Genomic DNA, 22,118 nt, shown 5'->3' on the forward strand with positions numbered 1-22,118 from the left:
CAACAGAGCAAGACCTTATCTCAAAAAAAAAAAAAAAAAAAAAAAATTAACCTGTATTCCAAACAACAGAATAATTACTTCAGTGAATTCCTGGAGTCGAAATACTTGTGTTATTTCTGTCATTTATAAATATAATTTAAATCCCTCTCCCTTCCAGTTTTACCTATTAACTTAATGATTTGTGCTTTCTACAGCCAAGTCTTTTGCCCTAGTTTGTAGTAAGCTGTGAGTTTTACACATATAATCAATGGCATGCTCTAATTCTTCACATAAAGATGTGGACTGAAACAATATGAAAGTTTTTTTTTTTTTTTTAAATTCAGAGCTGGTAGCAATGTTTATGAACATTAAAGATAAACCATGTTTTCAATTTTATATTAAATAGCAATAGGTCATAATCAGGGTAGGTAAAATTCATCTAATATTCTAATTTGGAACACTGAAACTGAGAATATATTTACTTACAAGCAATGTGAAATATATTTTCCATGTGACCTGAAAAAATGCAGAAATAATAACTAAAACTTTTTCTGAAAACACAATGAACTTATATTCAGAGATTTATATACCAGAAACTCATTTACAGATTTAATAATAATTGGTGTTAAAGAGAGTGAAACTAACCCTTTAGTACCTCCTGGTGCTTGACCCCTTACTGGACACTTTAATGATGCTTATTATTGTTTATCCTCACAACACCTCCACAGAGTAATCTACATTTTAGGTGGAATGACTGTGGCTCAAAGGGCTTGAATAATATGTATCTGTGAAATGAGGGGGCTGCCAGCCTGGCCACTTGGCAGCATTTAGGCATTGCCTCTGCCCGGGGCCCTTATCATCTCTTCTCCGGATTTACTGACATTCTAAGTTGCCCTTACCTCTTCTCCCGTTCCTCTTCCACACTGAAACAAGGACAATCTCTAAAAACAAATCTGAGCATGTCTTCTGTTGTTTAAAACTCCTCTAATTTGTCCACGTATACAGGCTCAAGTCCAGGCTTTCAGCACAGTCAACAACACCCTTCACAGTCAGGCTCCAAACAGTGTGTCTACCTTTATCTCTTGCCGTTTTGCCCCTCTCCCTGGGCTGGGCAAATCTGAACTGCTCTTCCTTCCCCTTTCCCAGTGGTGCCCTTGTGCATGCCATTCTCTCCCCCTTGATGCCTTTCCCTCTTTATCGAGGAAAGAGTTTTTCTTTTTTTTTTTTTTTTTTTGAGACGGGGTCTCGCGCTGTGTCACCCAGGCTGGAGTGCAGTGGCGCGATCTCGGCTCACTGCAAGCTCCGCCTCCCAGGTTCACGCCATTCTCCTGCCTCAGCCTCCGAGTAGCTGGGACTACAGGCGCCCGCCACCACGCCCGGCTAGTTTTTTGTATTTTTAGTAGAGACGGGGTTTCACCATGTTAGCCAGGATGGTCTCGATCTCCTGACCTCGTGATCCACCCGCCTCGGCCTCCCAAAGTGCTGGGATTACAGGCTTGAGCCACCGCGCCCGGCCTAGGAAAGAGTTTTCTTTCAGCCGCCATGTCAGTCTTCCTAAACTCCTCCTGCCGACAGGGAGTTGTTCTGATTTTTGCAGCACTCCCTGGGAATATGCTGGTGTCCCATTTTACTCAGAAATTTGATTTTAAATCATCATATGGGGTATATTGCTATAGAGAGAGCGCTTAAAATCTACGATAAAGTAGAATATATGTGGTTTGATGTATATAGTGCAGTAATTCTCAGGCCCCCTGAAATTTAAAGACCAGTGAACTAATCTAAAGGAAAGCAAAGTCGATATGTAGAAGCCCACAAGTTTATACCACCTGCCTGGACCACAGCTGTCAAATCCCTATCAAGCTGTCATTATGGCATGGGTGGAGAAGTCTAGTGTCTCCCCTGGCCTGCAGAATTTGCTCCATTCTATTTTTTTAAATAATCCTCTCTGATTTAAACAGAGAGTAATAGATTGGTTATTCTTTGAGAAATGAAAAAATAGGTGGTATGGGGGGGAGGGGATCAGATTTTAAAGTCAGGGCAGAGGTCCTTTCCATCACACTATACTGCAATTACTTGTTCATGTGGCTGCTTCTAGAACTTGAGTTCTTTAAGGGCTTACATAGCTTTTCCCTCATTTGGTCACCTCTTCTCCCCAACACAGTGAGTGCTCAGTAAGTGTTTCCTTAGTAAATAAATGCAGAATTATTAAGTGTCTTCTGAATTCCCAGAGAAATATTAATAGATTAATTTCAGGATTTAATGATTTATGCAATTTCTGTAACTATTTGAAAATTGATCATTTGTAGGGCAATTTTCGTTTTCCTATACTTTTTTTTTTTTTTGGAGACAGAGTCTCCCTTTCACCCAGGCTGGAATGCAGTGGCGCAATCTCAGCTCACTGCAACCTCTGCCACCCGGGTTCAAGTGATCCTCATGCCCCAGCCTCCCTGATAGCTGGGATTACAGGCATGTGCCACCACACCTGGCTAATTTTTGTTTTTTGTATTTTTGTGTAGAGTTGGGGTTTCATCATGTTGGTCAGGCTGGTCTCAAACTCCTGGCCTCAAGTGATCCACCCACCTTGGCCACCCAAAGTGCTGGGATTACAGGTGTGAGCCACCACACCTGGCCAACGTTTCTGTTTTCCATATTCTCTGCAAGAGTCACATATTGTTCTTAGAGTCAGGAAAATATTAGCTGTTACTTAAATTGGTATATTTAGACTAACATTTTTAGAATAGAATTTTTAAAACCCAAAGAGGAAACTAACCAAAACATTTCCTTCCTTAAGTGTGCTAGTGCACACTTTTATATTCATGGTAGGAACAATGCTTATAATAAACTCAAATTTCATAAATTACTTTTTTCTTGTTATCCAAATGTAGTCAATTTAGAAAATTTTAAGGGAAGTCTGGGTGTGGTGGCTCATGCCTATAATCCTAGCACTTTGGGAGGCTGAGGCGGGTGGATCTCTCGAGCCTAGGAGTTCAAGACCAGTCAGGGCAACAAAGCGAAACCCTGTCTCTACAAACAGTATAAAAATTAGCTGAGGTGGCGTGTGCCTGTAGTCCCAGCTATTCTGGAGTCTGGGGTGGGAGGATCGCTTGAGCCTGGGAGGCAGACGCTGCAGTGAACTGTGATTGCACACTGCACTCCAGCCTGGGTGACAAAGCAAGACCCTGTCTCAAAAAAAAGAAAAAGAAAATTTTAAGGGAAGAACTTAAAAGTGATCCTAAAACATAAATATAACCTATAACCCTGTAATACCTTACTAGTAAAGATCTATTTTCCTGATGTGTTAAATACTCCAAATATTCTACAAACTGAAACCATCTAGTTTGGCCAGCTGTGGTGGCTCACACCTGTAATCTCAGCACTTTAAGAGGCAAAGGTGGGAGGATTACATGAGCCCAGAATTCAAGATCAGCCCTGGCAACATGGCAGGTTCCCATCTCTACAGTCATCAATCAAATCAATCAATCAATCAATAAACCATCTAGTTTATACTTAAAGTATTATGAAGTTTATTTATTAGTATGGCTTTATGTGAAAACATTTGTGCTTATCACTATTGACTAGTCTTTACAAGAACCAGTGAAATGCATAGGATGTATATATTAGATATTTTCTTTTTTTTTTTTTTTTTTTTTTTGAGACGGAGTCTCGCTCTGTAGCCCGGGCTGGAGTGCAGTGGCCGGATCTCAGCTCACTGCAAGCTCCGCCTCCCAGGTTTACGCCATTCTCCTGCCTCAGCCTCCCGAGTAGCTGGGACTACAGGCACCCGCCACCTCGCCCGGCTAGTTTTTTGTATTTTTTAGTAGAGACGGGGTTTCACGGTGTTCGCCAGGATGGTCTCGATCTCCTGACCTCGTGATCCGCCCGTCTCGGCCTCCCAAAGTGCTGGGATTACAGGCTTGAGCCACCGCGCCCGGCCCTATATTAGATATTTTCAAATACCTGAAGGAGAAATCTGTATTTCTAAAATATACAATAAAGGACATTTTTCCTAATATGCAACGAAAAAAGAAAACGAATTGCTATAATTTTATTTTATCTGAACAGAGAACAGAATAAGCTATAATCTATGTATTGTGTTTCATAACCTTATTTGCATGCTGAAGTATAAATTCTCAGAGTACCTTTGAACATGATATATATTTTAGTTTCCCTGATTTTATTTTTCTTATTAAGAGTAAACTCTTAAATGTACCTTTATTTGAAATGGCTCCCTTCCCAAATTGTCTAACCTATTTGCCCTGCTTCATGCTTTCCCATAGCAATTTCACCTTTTAATACATGGCATAATTTACATATTCATGTTTATTGACTCCTCTCCCTGCTAAAGTGTAAGCTCTACGAAGGCGGCAATTTTGCTTGTTTTTTTTTTTAACTATTGTATGCCCAGCACTTAGAGCAGAACCTCGCACATAGTAGGCATGCAATAAATTTGTTGAATGAATGGATAAGGCAAGTATTTAGTTAAAACCAGACTGTTTAAACCAGTATTTGTTGAGATTTTATGTTAAATTGAATATGTATGTAGACCTCTTCACTTACCGTTCTTTGATTCCATTGCTTCTGGACGTAGGCAGGATATTCTAGAATATTTTTAAACTTACCATCTGGCAAAAGTTAATGCTCTCTCTGTGTGTGTGTGTGTGTGTGTGTGTGTGTGTGTGTAAACATACACACATTCTTATCATACATATTTATAACAGGTACTCATCATCACAGTCTCTGTTGCTCATAAATGGATGAAATAAAAATTACAATGAATAAATGGTTTAAAAAATGTCAGTGAAGTGAAGCTTTTTATCTTCTTTAAATTGGTAAAAATCTCTCTTCTTCCCACAGATCTTAAATCTTACTCAGGCATTGAGAGATGGGAAGAGTCCTTTCCAGCTCGTACAGATGCCTTGCGTGATTGTGGAACGCAGTCAAGGTGGAAGTCAGGGTCGGATTGTCCACCTGAGCAATTCCTTTACCCAGACTGTCAATTGCAGGAAGCCTTTTTTTTCCTCCTGGTAGTAAATATAAGAGTAAGATAAACAAACTGTTTAGAATTATTGTGGTGTAAAAACATTGTAGTAATGTAAATCTGCTGTTAGGAGCTCCAGTTGCTAAAACCTCAAATAATTTAAGTCTTTAAAAGGTTATATTTTGAATGTAACCAAAAGTTTACAGTTTTTTCTCCAAATATTAAATTTCTATTTCAGGGAAGAAGTGCTGTATCTCCAATATTGTATTTTTGTAGAAAATTTGTATTTTATGTTGTTGTTAGTTTAAAAGGTAATTTTACACATGCTGGAATGACTGTAATTACTCTAGAATTCCAAGTAGAATACAGTAACTTTTAATATTAGAAGAATGTTCATGTTAACTCTTCTTACATTACAAAAGGCCTTTGAGGATGCCTATGTCTGAAATTGCTCTTATGAACTTTAATAGTTAGCTAATAGAAAAACAGGTAAGAATAAAGCAATGTTGCCTTAATTTTAAAAGCTGCTATTTTAGAATTTGAATAAGTACTCCTAAAGTGACCATTATTAGGGACCAGAAAATTTTATCTTGGCTAAGTAATAGAAGACCATTTTGGTTTTTGTACTTGAGAATATTTTTGGTGAATTACTTTGTTGTAGTGAGGAAAAAAATCTAAAGAAATCTCCCGTTTTTTAAAAAAAAGTGGAAACACTCAATTGAGACTTGAGGGGAATAATAGAAAGTTAAGGTAGATCCTCAATATTTTGGAATACCAAAATTGCCTTAAAAATTCCCTTCTGTTTCTTACATGGGATCAAGTACTTGAAATTAGTACTTCAGAGTACTGGCCTTGTTCAATTTAGTACTTCAATTAGTATTAAACTTCACTAAAAAGGAAACCATACTCCAGATTGTATATTGGATTGCATTTTGGGGTCCTAGGTCATACGTTCTTCAAAATTATTATTATTGTACTATTGTACTTGAAATTACAGATGTTATTATAATTACAGTCAAATGTAGACTATCAGGTCAAATTAAAGGGGAGCATGGCAGATAACCATAAAGTCATTTATATTTGATTTTGAAATGTATTTTTGTACTTTATTTTGAATATCATCCATATGTCTGACATATTGGAATTTGTAACATTGTTACTGCACTAAGTGATTTAAATTGACCAGATGAAGATGTGATTTTACAGAAGCAGAAGTTTCATTTTCTTGAGGCTTGAAACCAATATCACCACTCGGGCTTAACCGGGCAATTTGTGGTCTAGGCCTTTTGTTTTCTAAGCTTACTGTCTTGTGTTTGTTTATTTGCTTTTAATGAAGTATTTTGTGTAGAAGGTTAAATTAGGATGCAAAACAGATCTGCCATTCCCACTTCCCTTACATCTTCCTTTTGGTCTTCGTGGATGAGATGAATGAGGATTCTGCTGCCCTGAGGGAGTTCATTGGAAACCTGCGTTTTCCTACCTCTTCCAACCCTCCATTAGCTCGATTTTGAGGTAATGGAAAATTGACTGGAAATTCAAAACTCAAACTACTATCTTTAGATAAACGCTAGTAATTAAAATGTGCCTTTTGAAGATGTTTTCTAAGAGAAAGGAAATACTTTGCAGTGATGTGTGTACTCCTTTCATCAAACAGTTTTTTCAGTATTTTGAGAATTGCCATATTAATTTTTATAATGGAAAGCTTAATAAATTGCTACTGTTTTATATCATAAAATTAAAATACTATGGAAATATTTGCAAAAGATCTGACCATACCAGAAAAGTAAAGTTGAGATAGTTAAGCTATAACCACAAGTCAGAGTACATTGGTTGTATTTTGTAAACTTTCATGAACTGAATTCTTAAATAGTATGGTTTTTTTTCAATGAGTATATTTATAGTGTCAAATGTGATAGACTAAAGGTAATAAAAGTCATAAGATTATGTTCTTCTGTATGTATGTGTTTGGAATATTTAGAATGTTTGTGAACACATTTACTATAAATGATGCCAAACTGCCATTTTCTTCATATATTAAAGATATAATTTAATTTTTGTTTTGTTTTGTTTTTTGAGATGGAGTCTCACTCTGTTGCCCAGACTGGAGTTGCAGTGGCGCAATCTCAGCTCACCACAACCTTCACCTCCCAGGTTCAAGCGATTCTCCTGCCTCAGCTTCCTGAGTAGCTGGGACTACAGGTGTGCGCCACTATGCCCGGCTAATTTTTGTATTTTTAGTAGAGATGGGGTTTCACTATGTTAGCCAGGCTGGTCTTGAAGTCCTGACCTCAAATGATCTGCCCACCTCAGTCTCCCAAAGTGGTGGGATTACAGGCGTGAGCCACCACACCTAGCCTAATTCTTTATAATTCCAAAAGATATTTAACTGAAACCTTTATAATTAAAGACATTTTAATTGTACCTAATTAAATATGCCAACACCTTATCACCGCAAAATTGGTCAGTAATTGAAGACTGTTTGTGGAGACATGGTTTTTGCATACTTGAAGATAATTTGATTCACAAAACTTTTCCAAAATTTGAAATACTTTGGGCAGCCGAAGTGGGCGGATCACCTGAGGTCAGAAGTTCGAGACCAGCCTCGCCAAGATGGTGAAACCCCATCTCTACTAAAAATACAAAAATGACCCAGGCGTGGTGACACACACCTGTGATCCCAGCTACTTGACAGGCTGAGGCACGAGAATTACTTGAACCCGGGAGGGAGGGCCAAGGTTGCAGTGAGCCGAGATCGCACCACTGCTTCCAGCCTAGGTGACAGAGTAGATTCTGTCTCAAACAAACAAACAACAACAACAGAAGTACTGTATTATATGGAATTAAAACCTTTTTTAAAAACGATGGTGCCACATTCTTTGATCAAATTACGTCTTAAATCCTTGTACAGCTGTTTGAAGAGACAGGCAGCATCCTAGGTTTTATAGTCTGCCTTCTTTCACCAACTTGCTTGGGCAACTGTACAGAGTTGTAGCAGAGATTCTTAGTGCTGTACTGTGTTTCCAAGTCTCTCATGCAATTAGTTTGGGACCTCGTGACTGAGTTCTGGCCAGTGAGATGTGGAGACAAGTGATATATGCAACTTCCAGGCCTGGCAGTAAGACTGTCAGGATTGACCACTCTCTTGTCTTTCCATTCAGCTATGAACAAAGAATTTGCAAAATGGAAGCAGCCAGGGCACAGGAGGCACTGCTGGGGAAAGCTACCAGGAGAGCCTCCTGACTACACTGGACGGTGACATGAGCAAGAAAGAAGTGCTGTGTTGAGTCACTACAGTTTTGAATGTAATTGTCACTCTAGCTTAGTCTATCCTATCCCAGACATTAGGATGTAAATAGAAAAGTACCAATCACTGTTAAATATAGGAGGCATACCGTAACATTTCTTCACTAAAGCTAGGTGAAAGATTGTCTTTTTGAATTCCAGAATATGAATAGTTTGGGTTAAAACCATCAATACATGGCCAGGTGTGGCAGCTCATGCCTGTAATCCTAGCACTTTTGGAGGTCAAGGCGGAGAATTCCTTGAGCTCAGGTAGTTCGAGACTAGCCTGGGCAACATAGTGAGATCTCATCTCTTAAAATAAATAAAATCAATACCAACAAGATCATGTGGCAATAGCAGCTTCGGAGGATCAAGCAGAGAGAAGGGAAGGGGGATTTGTGATGGTCCTAAGAGCTAAAGAACCCAGAATTTGCCACCATGTACCAAGCCCCCACAAGAAGGATCTCCACTAGTGGTGGAAATTTCAATTGGTAAAACCAAAAACCGTAATCAAAATTAGTAGAAGGCTGTCCAGCATTCACCTGGTAGCTAGTAAAAGGGCCTGCAGAAAGGTATGAAGGTACTAAGGCAATCTGGTCTTCGTAGTTTTCAAAAACAACCAGTGAGAGGACATAGGGCTATACTGAGAAAAACTACTGGGAATAGAACATGCACAGATGAGGGAAGGACCCCAGGGGTAAAGGAGAGTGGCTCAGATAATGAGAGAAGAGGGGACCAAATGAATGAGACAACTCAAAGTACTGAAGAGGGAGGAACACACAAAACCGTCTTATCTAATACTCTGTAGTAACGACAGAAGAAAGAGCCCTAGAGCCAGGAAGCTCAGAAACTGTCCTGGCCCACCCTCATCTCCTACACAGGAATCTTTGAAAAATACAGGAGGAAACATAGGAAAATCCATCTGATTTAAACATCTTACAAGATGTAAGACTACATTTTACAATATGCTCGAAGAAACAAAGGTTTACAATCTGCATGACATACCCACAGAAAATGAAGATATCCCAGAAACATATCTCTAAAGCAGAGGAAAACAGTAACCTAATGTTTTAAAACATGCTGAAGGAATTTAAGAAGCCATGGAAGCTAAGAAAGAACAACAAAAATTGGAAAAACTCTGATCAGGCATGGTAGTTCATGCCTGTAATCTTAGCACTTGGGGAAGCTGAGGTGGGAGGATCCCTAAGGCCAGGAGTTGGAGAGCAGCCTGGGCAACATGGCAAGCCCCCGATCTCTACAAAAAAATGTAAAAATTTAGGTGTGGTTGTGCATGCCCATAGTCCCAGCTACTAAGGAGGCTGAGGCAGGAGGATCACTTGAGCTCAGGAGTTCGAGGCTGCAGTGAGCTATGATCACACCACTGCACTCCAACCCAGGCGACAGAGTGAGAACTGTCTCAATAAAAATAAGGCCAGGCCTGGTGGTTCACACCTGTAATCCCAGCACTTTGGGAGACCAAGACAGGAGGATCCCTTGATCCCAGGAGTTCAAGACCAGCCTTGGCAACATAGGAAGACCCCCATCTCTACAAAATAAGTAAACTAGAAGGGACACAAGTGCAAATAGACAACATATCTGCAACCACCCAACAGCAAACATCGTACTTAGTGTTGAAAAATCGAAAGCTTTGGGTGTTCATTCTCTATTGCTGCTCTAATAAGTTATAATAAACTTACTGGCTCAGAACAACATAGATTTATTATCTTACAGTCCGTAGGTAGATGTCTTGATGCAGGTTTCATTGGGCTAAAATCAAGGTGCCAGTAGGGCTGCATTCCTTTCTGGAGGCCTTCAGGGAAATCCATTTTCTTGCCCTTTCCAGCTTTTTAAGGCCACTCACATTACTCAGCTCTGTTTCCCCTCCTCCATCTTCGAAGTCAGAGGCAGTGGGTTAAATCCTTTTCTTATTGCATTGCTCTTAAACGGACTCTTCTGCCTTCCTCTTCCACTTTTAAGGGCCTTTGTGATTACATTGGGCCCTCCCAGATAATCTAGAATAATCTTCTCATTTTAAGGTCGGCCAATATACAACCTTAATTCCATTTGCAACTTTTTAATTCCCCAGATAGAGACATCTTTGGGAACCATTATTCTGGCTTTGCACTTTCCTCCTGAGATCAGTAATGTGACGAGGACACCTGCTCTTGCTATTTTTACTCAAGTGTTATACTCTAGAGCCTAACCAGTGCAGTAAGACAACAAGGAGAAGTCAAAGGAAGAAAGAAAATTGTCATTATTTACAGATGGCATAATTATGCATGTAGAACATTCAAAAATATCTACAGAAGCCTATTAGCCTTAATAAGTGAATTTTGCAAGATTTACATGTGAGCAACATTAGTCTGGAAATTTAAAAAGATATCATTTACGGCAGCATCAAAACACATTAGATTCCTTGAAATAAGTCCACGAAGATGTGTAAGATCTCTACACTAAGCCATAAGAGAGCATTGGAAAAACTGAAAGATTCTGATAAGTGGAAGGCTATACAATGCTTAGGTATTGATAATATTAAGACCTTGATTCTCCCAAATTTATAGATTCAACTCAAAATCCTATCTGAATTTATTTGTAAAAATTGATAGCTAATTCTATAACGTATATGGAAATGTTTTGCCCAAAACAGCTGGACAAGAAGACTGAAGTTAGAGGATTTATACTACCTGATCTCAAAACTTAAAAAGCTACAATAATCAGACATTGTAGTATTGGTGTATAAACACATAGATCAATGAAACAGAACAGAAAATCCAAAAATAAACCCAATACATGTGGTAAACTGATTTTTTAACAAAGGTGCCAAGGCAATTCAATGGGAAAGGATAGTCATTTCAACAAATGGTGCTGTAGGGGGAGATAGGCAAAAAAATCAAAGATGAATCATCACCTTCACCTCATAGACTTAAAAGAGTTAATAAAAGCTAAACTTCCAGAAGCAAAGAGCAGAAAATCTAATGGCTTTGGGTTTGCAAAGATTTCTTAGACTACAAATGGCATAAACCATTAAAAAAAAAAAAGGAAGTTGGGCTTCATGAAAATTAAAAACTTCTCTTCAAAAGACACTTTTAAGAAACTGACATTTCTAGCTACAAACTGAGAGAAAATGTTTGCCAAACATATCTGTTAAAGTACCTGTATCCAGAATTCTAGAATGTATGAAGTCATCTTGCAACTCAAGAATATTCCCAGGCCGGGCGCAGTGGCTCACGCCTGTAATCCCAACACTTTGGGAGGTCAAGGCAAATGAATCACCTGAGGCCAGGAGCTCAAGACCAGACTGGCCAACATCGCAAAACTCTACTAAAAATACAGTTAGCTAGGCTGGTGGCACATGCGTGTAATCCCAGCTACTTGGGAGGCTGAGGCATGAGAATCCCTTGAATCTGGGAGGCGGAGGTTGCAGTGAGCTAAGGTCATATCACTGTACTCCAGCCTGGATAACCAAGCAAGACTTTGTCTCAAAAAAATTAATTAACAATAATAAAAGAATATTCCCAATTAAGAAACAAAAGATTTAAATAGACACTTCACAAAAGAAGACGTAGGAATGAATGTCCAATAAGCACATGAAAAGATATTCAACATTGTTAGTCATTAGGAAAATGCAAATAAAAACCATGAGTAAAATTAAACATACACTTATCATACCACCCAGTCATTCCACTTCTTTGTACTTGCCCAAGATAAATAAAAGCAAACATGCACATGAAAATGTTCATAGCAGCCTTGACCCCGAACTGAAAATAACCCGTGTCCACCGATAGGTGAATGGATAAGCAAAATGCTGCATATCCATACAGTAAAGAGATATGAACTACTAATACACAGTGACATGGATGAATTTCAAAATCATTACGGTAACTGGAAAAGCCAGACACAGAACATACTGTATGAATTCCATTTATATAAAATTATCTAAAATGAAAACTATTGTTAAAACAGTCCAGTGGTTGCTTCGGCCTGGACATTGAAGGAGGGCTAGATTGCACGGAGGCAAAAGGAAACTTTGGGAGATGATGGAAATATTTTTACTTTTAATTTATTTTAATTTTATTTTATGTTCCAGGATATATGTGGAAGACGTGCAGGTTTATTACATAGGTAAATGTGTGACATGGTGGTTTGCTGCATCTATCAACCCATCACCATCACCTAGGTATTAAGCCTCATATGCATTAGCTATTTATCCGGGTGCTGTCTCTTGTCCCATGCCATCCCTGCAACAGGCCCCAGTGTGTGTTGTTCCCCTCTCTGTGTCCCTGCGTTCTCACTGTTCAACTTCCACTTGTAAGCGAAAACATGTGGTATTTGTTTTTCTGTTCCTACACAGTTTGCTGAGAATAATGGCTTCAAGCTCCATCCATGTCCCTGCAAAGGACATGATTTCATTCCTTTTTAAGGCTGCATAGAATTCCATGGTATACATGTACCACATTTTCTTTGTCCAATCTATCATTGGTGGACATTTGGGTTGACAATAATAATAATAATTCCATGTCTTTGTTATTGTGAATAGTGCTGCAATGAACATACCTGTGCATGTATCTTTATAATAGAATGATTTGTATTCCTTGGGTATATACCCAGTAATGGGATTGCTGGATCAAATGGTATTTCTGGTTCTAGATCTTTGAGGAATCCCCACACTGTTTTCCATATGGTTGAATTAATTTACATTCCCACCAACAGTGTAAAAGTGTTCCTATTTCTCCATACCCTCGCCAGTATCTGTTGTTTCTTGACTTTTTAATAATCACCATTCTGACTGGCATGAAATGTTATCTCATTGTAGTTTTTTGTGTGTGCGAGTGAAGGAGTCTCGCTCTGCTGCCCAAGCTGGGGTGTGATCTCAGCTCACTGAAACATCTGCCTCCTGGGTGCAAGCGATTCTGCTGCCTTAGCTTCCCAAGTAGCTAGGACTACAGGCACACACCACCATGCCTGGCTAATTTTTGTATTTTTAGTAGAGACAGGGTTTCACCATGTTGGCCAGGCTGGTCTTGAACTCCTGACCTCAAGTGATCCACCTGCCTTGGCCTCTCAAATGCTGGGATTACAGGCATGAGCCACCGTGCCCAGCCTCACTGTAGTTTTGATTTGCATTTATCTAATGATCAATGATGTTGAGCTTTTTTTATATGTTTGTTGGCCGCATAAATGTCTTCTTTTGAGAAGTGTCTGTTCATGTCCTTTGTCCACTTTTTAACAGGGTTGTTTGTTTTTTTCTTGTATATTTGCTTAAGTTCCTTGTAGATTCTGGATATTAGATCTTTGTCTAGCTTCAAAATTTTCTCCCATTCTGTAGGCTGTCTTCCTCACTGATAATAGTTTCTTTTGCTGTGCAGAAGTTCTTTAGTTTAATTAGATCCCATTCGTCAATTTTTGCTTTTGTTGCAATTGCTTTTGACCTTTTTGTGATGAAATCTTTGCCCATGCGAATGTCCTCAATGGGTATTGCCTAGATTTTCTTCTAGGGTTTTTACAGTTTGGGATTTTACCTTTAAGTTTTTAATCCATCTTTAATTTTTATAGAAGGTGTAAAAAAGGGGTCCAGTTTCAATTTTCTGCATATGGCTAGCCAGTTCTCCCAGAACCATTTATTAAATAGGGAATTCTTTCCTCATTGCTTGTTTTTGTCAGATTTGTTGAAGATCAGATGGTTGTAGATGTGTGGTCTTATTTCTGAGATCTCTATTCTGTTTCATTGGCCTATGTGTCTGTTTTTGTACCAGTACCATGCTGTGTTGGTTACTATAGCCTTGCAGTAGAGTTTGAAGTTGAGTAATATGATGCCTCCAGTATTGTTCTTTTTGCTTAAGATTGTCTTGGCTACACAGGCTTTTTTTTGTTGTTGTTATTCTATATGAATTTCAAAGTAGTTTTTTCTAATTCTGTGAAGAAGGTCTGAGGTGGTTGAATGGGAATAGCATTGAATCTATGAATTAATTTGGGCAGTATGGCCATTTTCACAATATTGATTCTTCTTATCCATGAACTTGGAATGCTTTTCCATTTGTTTGTGTCCTCTCTGACTTCCCTGAGCAGTGGTTTGTTGTTCTCCTTGAAGAGGTCCTTCACTTCCTTGGTTAGCTGTATTCCTAGGTATCTTATTCTCCTTGTAGCAATTGTGAATGGGAGTTCATTCATGATTTGGCTCTCTGCTTGTCTATGGTTTTTGGACAGGAACACATGTGACTTTTGTATATTGATTTTGTTTTCTGAGACCTCGCTGAAGTTGCTTATCAGCTTAAGAAGCTTTTGGGCCAAGACGATGGGGTTTTCTAGGTATGGGATCATGTCATCTGCAAACAGAGACAGTTTAACTTTCTCTCTTCCTATTTGAATACTCTATTTCTTCTCTTGCCTGATTGCCCTGACCAGAAATTCCAATACTATGTTGAATAGGAGTGGTGAGAGAGGGCATCCTTGTCTTGTGCTGGTTTTCAAGGGGAATGCTTCCAGCTTTTGCCCGTTCAGTATGATATTGCTGTGGGTTTGTCATAAATGCCTTTTATTATTTTGAGGTATGTTCCATCAATACCTAGTTTATTGAGAGTTTTTAACATGAAGGGATGCTGAATTTTACTGAAGGCCTTTTCTGCATCTATTGAGATAATCATGTGATTTTTGTCTGTAGTTCTGTTTATGTGATGAATTATGTTTATTGATTTGCATACACTGAACCAGCCTTGCATCCTAGGGATGAAGCAAACTTGATCATGGTAGGTAAGCTTTTTGATTTGCTGCTGGATTTAGTTTGCTAGTATTTTGTTGAGGATTTTTGCGTCAATGTTCATCAGGGATATTGACCTGAAGTTTTCTTTTTTTGTTGTATCTCTGCCAGGTATTGGTATCAGAATGATGCTGGCCTCATAAAATGAGTTAGGGAGGATATTCTCCTTTTCAATTGTTTGGAATAATTTCAGAAGAAATGGTACCAGCTTCTCTTTATACTTCTGGTAGAATTCAACTGTAAATCCATCTGGTCCTGGGCTTTTTTTGGTTGTTTGGCTATTTCTTACTGCCTCAATTTCAGAACTTGTTATTGTTCTATTCAGGAATTCAACTTCTTCCTGGTTCAGTCATGGGAGGGTGTATATATGCAGGAATTTATCCATTTCTTCTAAATTTTCTAGTTTATTCACATAGAGGTGTTTATAGTATTCTCTAATGGTTGCTTGCATTTCTGTGGGGTCAGTGGTGATATCTCCTTTATCATTTTTTATTGTGTCTATTTGATTCTCCTCCTTTTCTTGTTTGCTAGTCTAGCTAGTAGTCTATTTTATTAATTTTTTCAAAAAACCGGCTCCCGGGTTAGTTGATTTTTTTTAAGGATTTTTCGTGTCTCTATCTCCTTCAGTTCCAGTCTGATTTTGGTTATTTCTTGTCTTCTTCTAGCTTTAGGGTTTGTTTGCTCTCAGTTCTCTAGTTCTTTTAGTTGTAATGTTACAGTGTCAATTTGAGATCTTTCTAGCTTTTTGTTGTGGACATTTACTGCTATACGTTTCCCTCTTAACACTGCTTTAGCTGCATCCCAGAGATTCTGGAACGTTGTCTTTTTGTTCTCCTTGGTTTCAAAGAACTTCTTGATTTCTGCCTTAATTTCATTAATCAGCCAGGAGACATTCAGGACAAGTTGTTTAGTTTCCATGTAGTTGTGTGGTTTTGGGTGAGTTTTTAAATCTTGAGTTCTAATTTGATTGTGCTTGGTCTGCAAGACTGTTTGTTATGATTTCAGTTCTTACACATTTGCTGAGGAGTGTTTTACTTCCAATTATGTGATCGATTTTAGAGTTAGTGCCACGTGGCACTGAGAAGAATGTATATTCTGTTGTTTTTAGTGGAGAGTTCTGTAGGTATCTATCAGGTCCACTTGATCTACAGCTGAGTCTAAGTCCTGAGTCTCTTTGTTAATTTTCTGTCTCAATGATCTGTTCAATATTGACAGTAGGGTGTTAAATTCTCCCAGTATTATTGTGTGAGAGTCTAAGTCTCTTTGTACGTATAAATAATAAAATAACTATGAACTAGTTTTATGAATCTGGGTGCTCCTGTGTTGGGTGAATATATATTTAGGATAGTTAGCTCTTCTTGTTGAATTAAACCCTTTACCATTATGTAATGCCCTTCTTAATCTTTTTTGATCTTTGTTAATTTAAAGTCTGTTGTGTCAGAAACCAGGATTGCAATTCCTGCTTTTTTCTGCTTTCCATTTGCTTGGTAAATTTCCCTTCATCTCTTTATTTTGAGCCTATGTGTGTCTTTGCATGTGAGATGGGTCTCTTGAATACAGCACCTGATGGGTCTTGACTCTTTATCCAGCTTGCCATTTTGTGTCTTTTAATTGGGGCATTTAGCCCATTTACATTTAAGGTTAATATTTTTATGTGTGAATTTTATCCTGTCATCATGATGCTAGCTGGCTATTTTGCATATTTATTGATGTATATGCTTCATAGTGTCATTGGTTTTTGTACTTCAGTGTGTTTTTGTAGTGGCCGTTAATGGTTTTTCCTTTCCATATTTAGTGCTTCCTTCAAGAGCTCTTGCAAGGCAGGCCTGGAGGTGATGAATTGCCTCAGGATTTGGTTGTCTGAAAAGGATTTTATTTCTCTTTCACTTATGAAGCTTAATTTAGGCAGATATGAAATTCTGGGTTGGAAATTCTTTTCCTTAAGAATGTGGAATATTGGGCCCCAATCTCTTCTGGCTTCTAGGGTTTCTGCTGAGAGGTCCACGATTAGACTGATGGCCTTCTTTTTGTAGGTGACCTGGTCTTTCTCTCTGGCTGTGCTTAACATTTTTTCCTTCATTTTGACCTTGGAGGTAAATAAATGTGTGTCTTGGGGTTGATCTTCTCATGGAGTATATTACAGGAATTCTCTGGATTTTCTGAATTGGAATGTTAGCCTGTCTTGCTAGGTTGGGGAAGTTCTCCTGGATGATATCCTGAAGTATGTTTTCCAACTTGGTTCCATTCTTCTTGTCTCTTTCAGGTACTCTAGTCAGTTGTAGGTTTTGTCTTTTTCCATGATCCCATAGTTCTTGGAGATTTTGTTTGTTCCTTTTCATTCTTTTTTTTTTTTTTTTTTTTTTCTAATTTTGTCTGCCTGTCTCATTTCAACAAGATAGTCTTCAAGCTCTGAAATTCTTTCCTCCACTTTCTCTATTTGGCTATTGATATTTGTGGCTGCATTGTGAAGTTCCCGTGTTGTTTTTCAGCTCCATCAGGTCATTTATGTTCCTCTCTAAACTGCTTATTCTGGTAACAACTCCTGTATTGTTTTAGCATGGTCCTTAGCTTCTTTGCGTTGGGTTAGAACATGCTCTTTTAGCTCAGTGAAGTTTGTTATTACCCACCTTCTGAAGCCTGCTTCTGTCAAATTTATCCATCTCAGCCTCTGCCCAAATTTGTGCCCTTGGTGGAGAGGCGTTGCAATCATTTGAAGGAGAAGAGGCACTCTGGAGTTTTTAGTTTTCAGCAATTTTTCATTGATTCTCATCTTTGTGAGTTAATCTAGCTTCGATCTTTGAGGCTGCTGAACTTGGGATGGGGTTTGTGGGGACTTTTTTGTTGATGCCATTGTTGTGGTTGTTTTCTGTTTGCTTGTTTCTCTTTTAACAGTCAGGCCCTTCTTCCATAGGGCTGCTGCAATTTGCTGGGGGTCCACTCCAGACCCTATTTTCCTGGGTCCCTCCTGGACCTGAAGGTGTCAACAGTGGAGGCTGCAGAAGAGCAAAGATGGCTGCCTGCTCCTTTCTCTGGGAGCTCTGTCCCAGAGGGGCACCAAGTTAATACTAGCAGGAATGCTCTTGCATAAGGTGTCTGGCAACCTCTGTTGAGAGGTCTCACCCAGTCAGGAGGTACAGGATCAGAGACCTGTTTAACAAAGCACTCTGGCTGCCCCCTTAGCGGAGATGGTGCACTGTGCTGTGGGGAAGCCCACTCATCTGGACTGTCTGGATTTCTCAGAGCCAGCTGGCAGAAAGACTGAGTCAGCTGATCCAGAGACCGTGACCATCCCTCTCCACATGGGGCTTCGTCCCAGGAAGATTAGAGTTTTGTCCATAAACACCTGGCTGGAGTTGCTGAAATTCCCACAGGGAGGCCCCACCTAGTGAGGAGGGATAGGTCAGGGGTCCGGCCTAAAGAGGCAGTCTGGCCACAATCGACCACAACCACTGTGCTGCACTGTGGAAAATTCCTCATGGATCCAAATTGCAGACTAGAGCTGCAGTGGTGACTGCCGCCCCTCCCCCAAGCAGCTCAGTCATCTTAGGCCAAAGGCAGCCGCAGGGATGATGGCTCCCCGCCTCCCCTGACCCGGAACTCAGTAGCTCAGTAGTCTTCAGCAGTCTCCAGCTGAGTGGTCACTGAGAATCTGTACAGCTCTGTGCTTGGGACCCAAGGCCCTGGTGGCATGGGCTCACAAGGGGGACCTTCTGATCTGCAGCTTTCACAGATCCATGGAAAAAGTGTGGTTTTCTGTGATAAAATATTTTAAATGGTCCATTTTCAAGGCATGATAAATCTAAGTATGGCAGCCAGTCTGCAAATGTGACAAACCGCATGGCTCATGCACCTAGAAGGTCACAATAAGCGAACAGAATGTAGAGGAGGGTCAACCCATAAGAGAGAAGAAAGTTCCCTTTCCCCTGGCTGGCACCTCGGAGGCTGCACGATGCCTGGAGTTACCGTAAAAGACGTGAACCAGCAGGAGTTCGTCAGAGCTCTGGCAGCCTTCCTCAAAAAGTCCGGGAAGCTGAAAGTCCCCGAATGGGGACTTGACACCGTCAAGCTAGTCAAGCACAAAGAGCTTGCTCCCCATGATGAGAACTGGTTCTACACACGAGCTGCTTCCACAGCGCGGCACCTCTACCTCCGGGGTGGCGCTGGGGTTGGCTCCATGACCAAGATCTATGGGGGACGTCAGAGAAACGGCGTCATGCCCAGCCACGTCAGCCGAGGCTCCAAGAGTGTGGCTCGCCGAGTCCTCCAAGCCCTGGAGGGGCTGAAAATGGTGGAAAAGGACCAAGATGGGGGCCGCAAACTGACACCTCAGGGACAGAGAGATCTGGACAGAATCGCCGGGCAGGTGGCAGCTGCCAACAAGAAGCATTAGAACAAACCATGCTGGGTTAATAAATTGCCTCATTCGTTAAAAAAAAAAAAAAAAAAAAAAGAAAGAAAAAAGAGAGAGAGAGAAGACAGTTTCGTTATTGGGAAATCAAAACTGAAGCGGAGAAGGGGACGGGGTATAACCTTATAAGAGGGATAATGAAACTTAGGTGACATCTGGGAAGATTGTAACCCCATAGTACTCAACAAATGAGGAACTGGGGGAGGGACTTGCTGCTAGGAGATAAATTACCTGTTGCGACTGCCCTGGATGTGCCTGCTCACCAGACACCCACTCTTGCAAGACTGTTATTAAAAGTCTCACTTGCGCTGTTCTTCATGCCTCTAAGTCCATTCTTTGGGTTTAGACAGGTGGGAGCTCCCCTTACCCCATGTGGCTCCCAGGTGGACTGTCGCACCACCCTGCTTTTACCCGCCTCCATGGGTCCCACCAACCTCCTAGCCAGTCCCAAGGAGAGAACCTGAATACCTCAGTTGCCGTTTTTCTTCTTCTCAGTGCGAGCCTCCAACTGCAGCTCTTTCTAGTCAGCCATCTTGGCCCCTGGAAATGTTTTTTATCTTGTTCATGGTTCTGGTTTCACAAGTGAAGACATTTGTGAAAGACCATCAAATTGTACAGCTCATTGTATGTGGATTATCCTTCATACAGTAATAAAAAATGATTTACCGTTTCAAATGGATCAGATTTGGGGAAAATTTAAACCCTGACAATTGGTACAGTCTTTTTTTTTTTTTTTTTTTTTTTTTTGAGGTAGGGTCTCACTTTGTCACCCAAGCTGGAGTGCAGTGGTGCAATCTCGGCTCACTGAAGCCTCGACCTCACAGGTTCAAGTGATCCTCCTGCCTCAGCTCCCAAAGTAGCTAGGACTAAAGGCACACACCATCACACCTGGCTTCGTTTTTTTTGTATTTTTAGTAGAAACAGGGTTTCACCGTGTTGTGCAGGCTGTTCTCAAGCTCCTGAACTCAAGTGATCTACCTACCTCAGCCTCATTCTGGGGAGCAATATCTGGTACAACTGAAGGTGCAAATACCCTGTGGTACTAATGCATGCAAGCAGACATATGCAAGGTTGTTCCATGCCGTGGTGTTTATAACACTGAAACACTGAGAACAACCTGAAGATCTGTCAGCGGAAAATGGATAAGTAAATTGTGTGCTCATACAATGGAAGACTATAGAACAGTGAAAATAAATCAACTATAGCTACATGTATCAAATTGTGTACCTAAACCTCAAAACAATGTTGAAGGAAAAAACTTGCACAAATATTTAACCATATCACTCATGTAAATACAAAGCAATACTATCTGTTGCTTTTTGACATTTGCATATATGTAAGTATATAAATACGTGGACAGGAATGGTTTCCTTCTTCAGAATTGTGATTACCTCTGGGCTAGGACAGTATGGAAGCAGACCCAAAGGGTACCAAAATATAAAGTTTTAAGTATAAAAGTATAAAATGTTATTTCTGGGCTGTACGCAGTGGCTCACGCCTGTAATCCCAGCACTTTGGGAGGGAGGCAGGCAGATTGCTTGAGCCCAGGAGTTCAAGACCAGCCTGGACAACATGGTGAAACCCTGTTTCTACCAAAAATACAAAAAATTAGCTGGGCATGGTGGTGTGCACCTGTGGTCTGAGCTACTCAGGAGGCTGATATGGGAGAATCACCTGAGCCTAGGAGGCAGAGGCAGAGGTTTCAGTGATCAGTAATTATGCCACTATACTCCAGTCTGGGTGACACGACAAGACCCCTTCTCAAAAACAAAACAAAACAAAAAACCCACAAATGTCCAGCTTGATCAACATGGTGAAAACCTGTTTCTACTAAAAATACAAAAATTGGCCAGGTGTGGTGGCACATACCTGTAATCCTAGATACTTGGGACACTAAGGAGAATCGCTTGAACTGGCGGTGGAGATGGCAGTGAGCCGAGATTGCACCACTGCACTCCAGCTTGGGCAACAGAGCAAGACTCCATCTCAAAAAAACAAAAACAAATTTATTTCTTAAAGTTAAAAAAATATCTGAAGCAAATATGACAAGATGTCCACATTTGTTAAAATCCGAGTGGTAGGTAAATGTTTTTATATTCTGTTATTTTCCAAGTTGCAATTATTTTACTGTTTTAAAAAGCCTGTGTAATATGAAAGAGCACATTTACCTGAATGTTTTGTTTGCCAGCTTTATTAGATTGTGAGGACTGCCATTACAAAATACCACAGCCTGGGTGGCTTAAACAACAGAAATTTATTTGCTCACCGTTCTGGAGGCTGGAAGTCCAAGACCAAGGAGACAACTGCCGTATGTCCATATCCTCACAGGGTCTTTTCTCTGCATGCACATCTCTGCTGTCTCTTTCTCTTCTTATAAGGACCCCAGTCATATTGAATTAGGCCTCCACCCTTCCAACCTCCTTTAACTCTAAAGGAGGAGGACATGATTCAGCCATAACACCACCCAAAGTATTATATAAAAGTTGTAAGCACCTGTGTATGCATTAGCCAGTACCCCTTCTTAGTCATATCCCAGATGGAAGATTGAGATAGGACAAGGATCTTGAAACTATCGAGTCTTCAACCCACCTATAAACCCTTCCTAAAGTGAATCTGAGAGGTTTTTACTTAAGCATAGGAACTTTTCAACCTGGATTTGCAGTACCTATTTTGACTATTGAGATCAAGTTGTTTCTTTTTCTTTTTTTTTTTTTTTT

General features: G+C 40.0%; 1 protein-coding gene and 1 pseudogene across 2 annotated transcripts in view; both read left to right on the top strand.

Annotated features, from left to right (window-relative positions):
- The window catches only part of PI4K2B (phosphatidylinositol 4-kinase type 2 beta), a 36,162-nt gene extending 29,261 nt beyond the window's left edge, over nucleotides 1-6,901 (top strand). Inside the window, exon 10 of the mRNA XM_025386650.1 lies at nucleotides 4,834-6,901. Coding sequence (XP_025242435.1) covers nucleotides 4,834-5,007 — 174 coding nt within the window. The 3' untranslated portion in view covers nucleotides 5,008-6,901. The remainder of the gene's footprint in view (nucleotides 1-4,833) is intronic.
- Nucleotides 6,902-18,915: 12,014 nt separating this feature from the next.
- Nucleotides 18,916-19,476, top strand: LOC112624941 (annotated as a pseudogene). Its single transcript, XR_003119492.1, has one exon. The product of XR_003119492.1 is annotated as a 40S ribosomal protein S19 pseudogene (transcript).
- The last annotated feature ends 2,642 nt before the right edge of the window (nucleotides 19,477-22,118 follow it).

Source organism: Theropithecus gelada, chromosome 5, assembly GCF_003255815.1.
Source record: "Theropithecus gelada isolate Dixy chromosome 5, Tgel_1.0, whole genome shotgun sequence".
NCBI classification, from domain to species: Eukaryota; Metazoa; Chordata; class Mammalia; order Primates; family Cercopithecidae; genus Theropithecus; species Theropithecus gelada.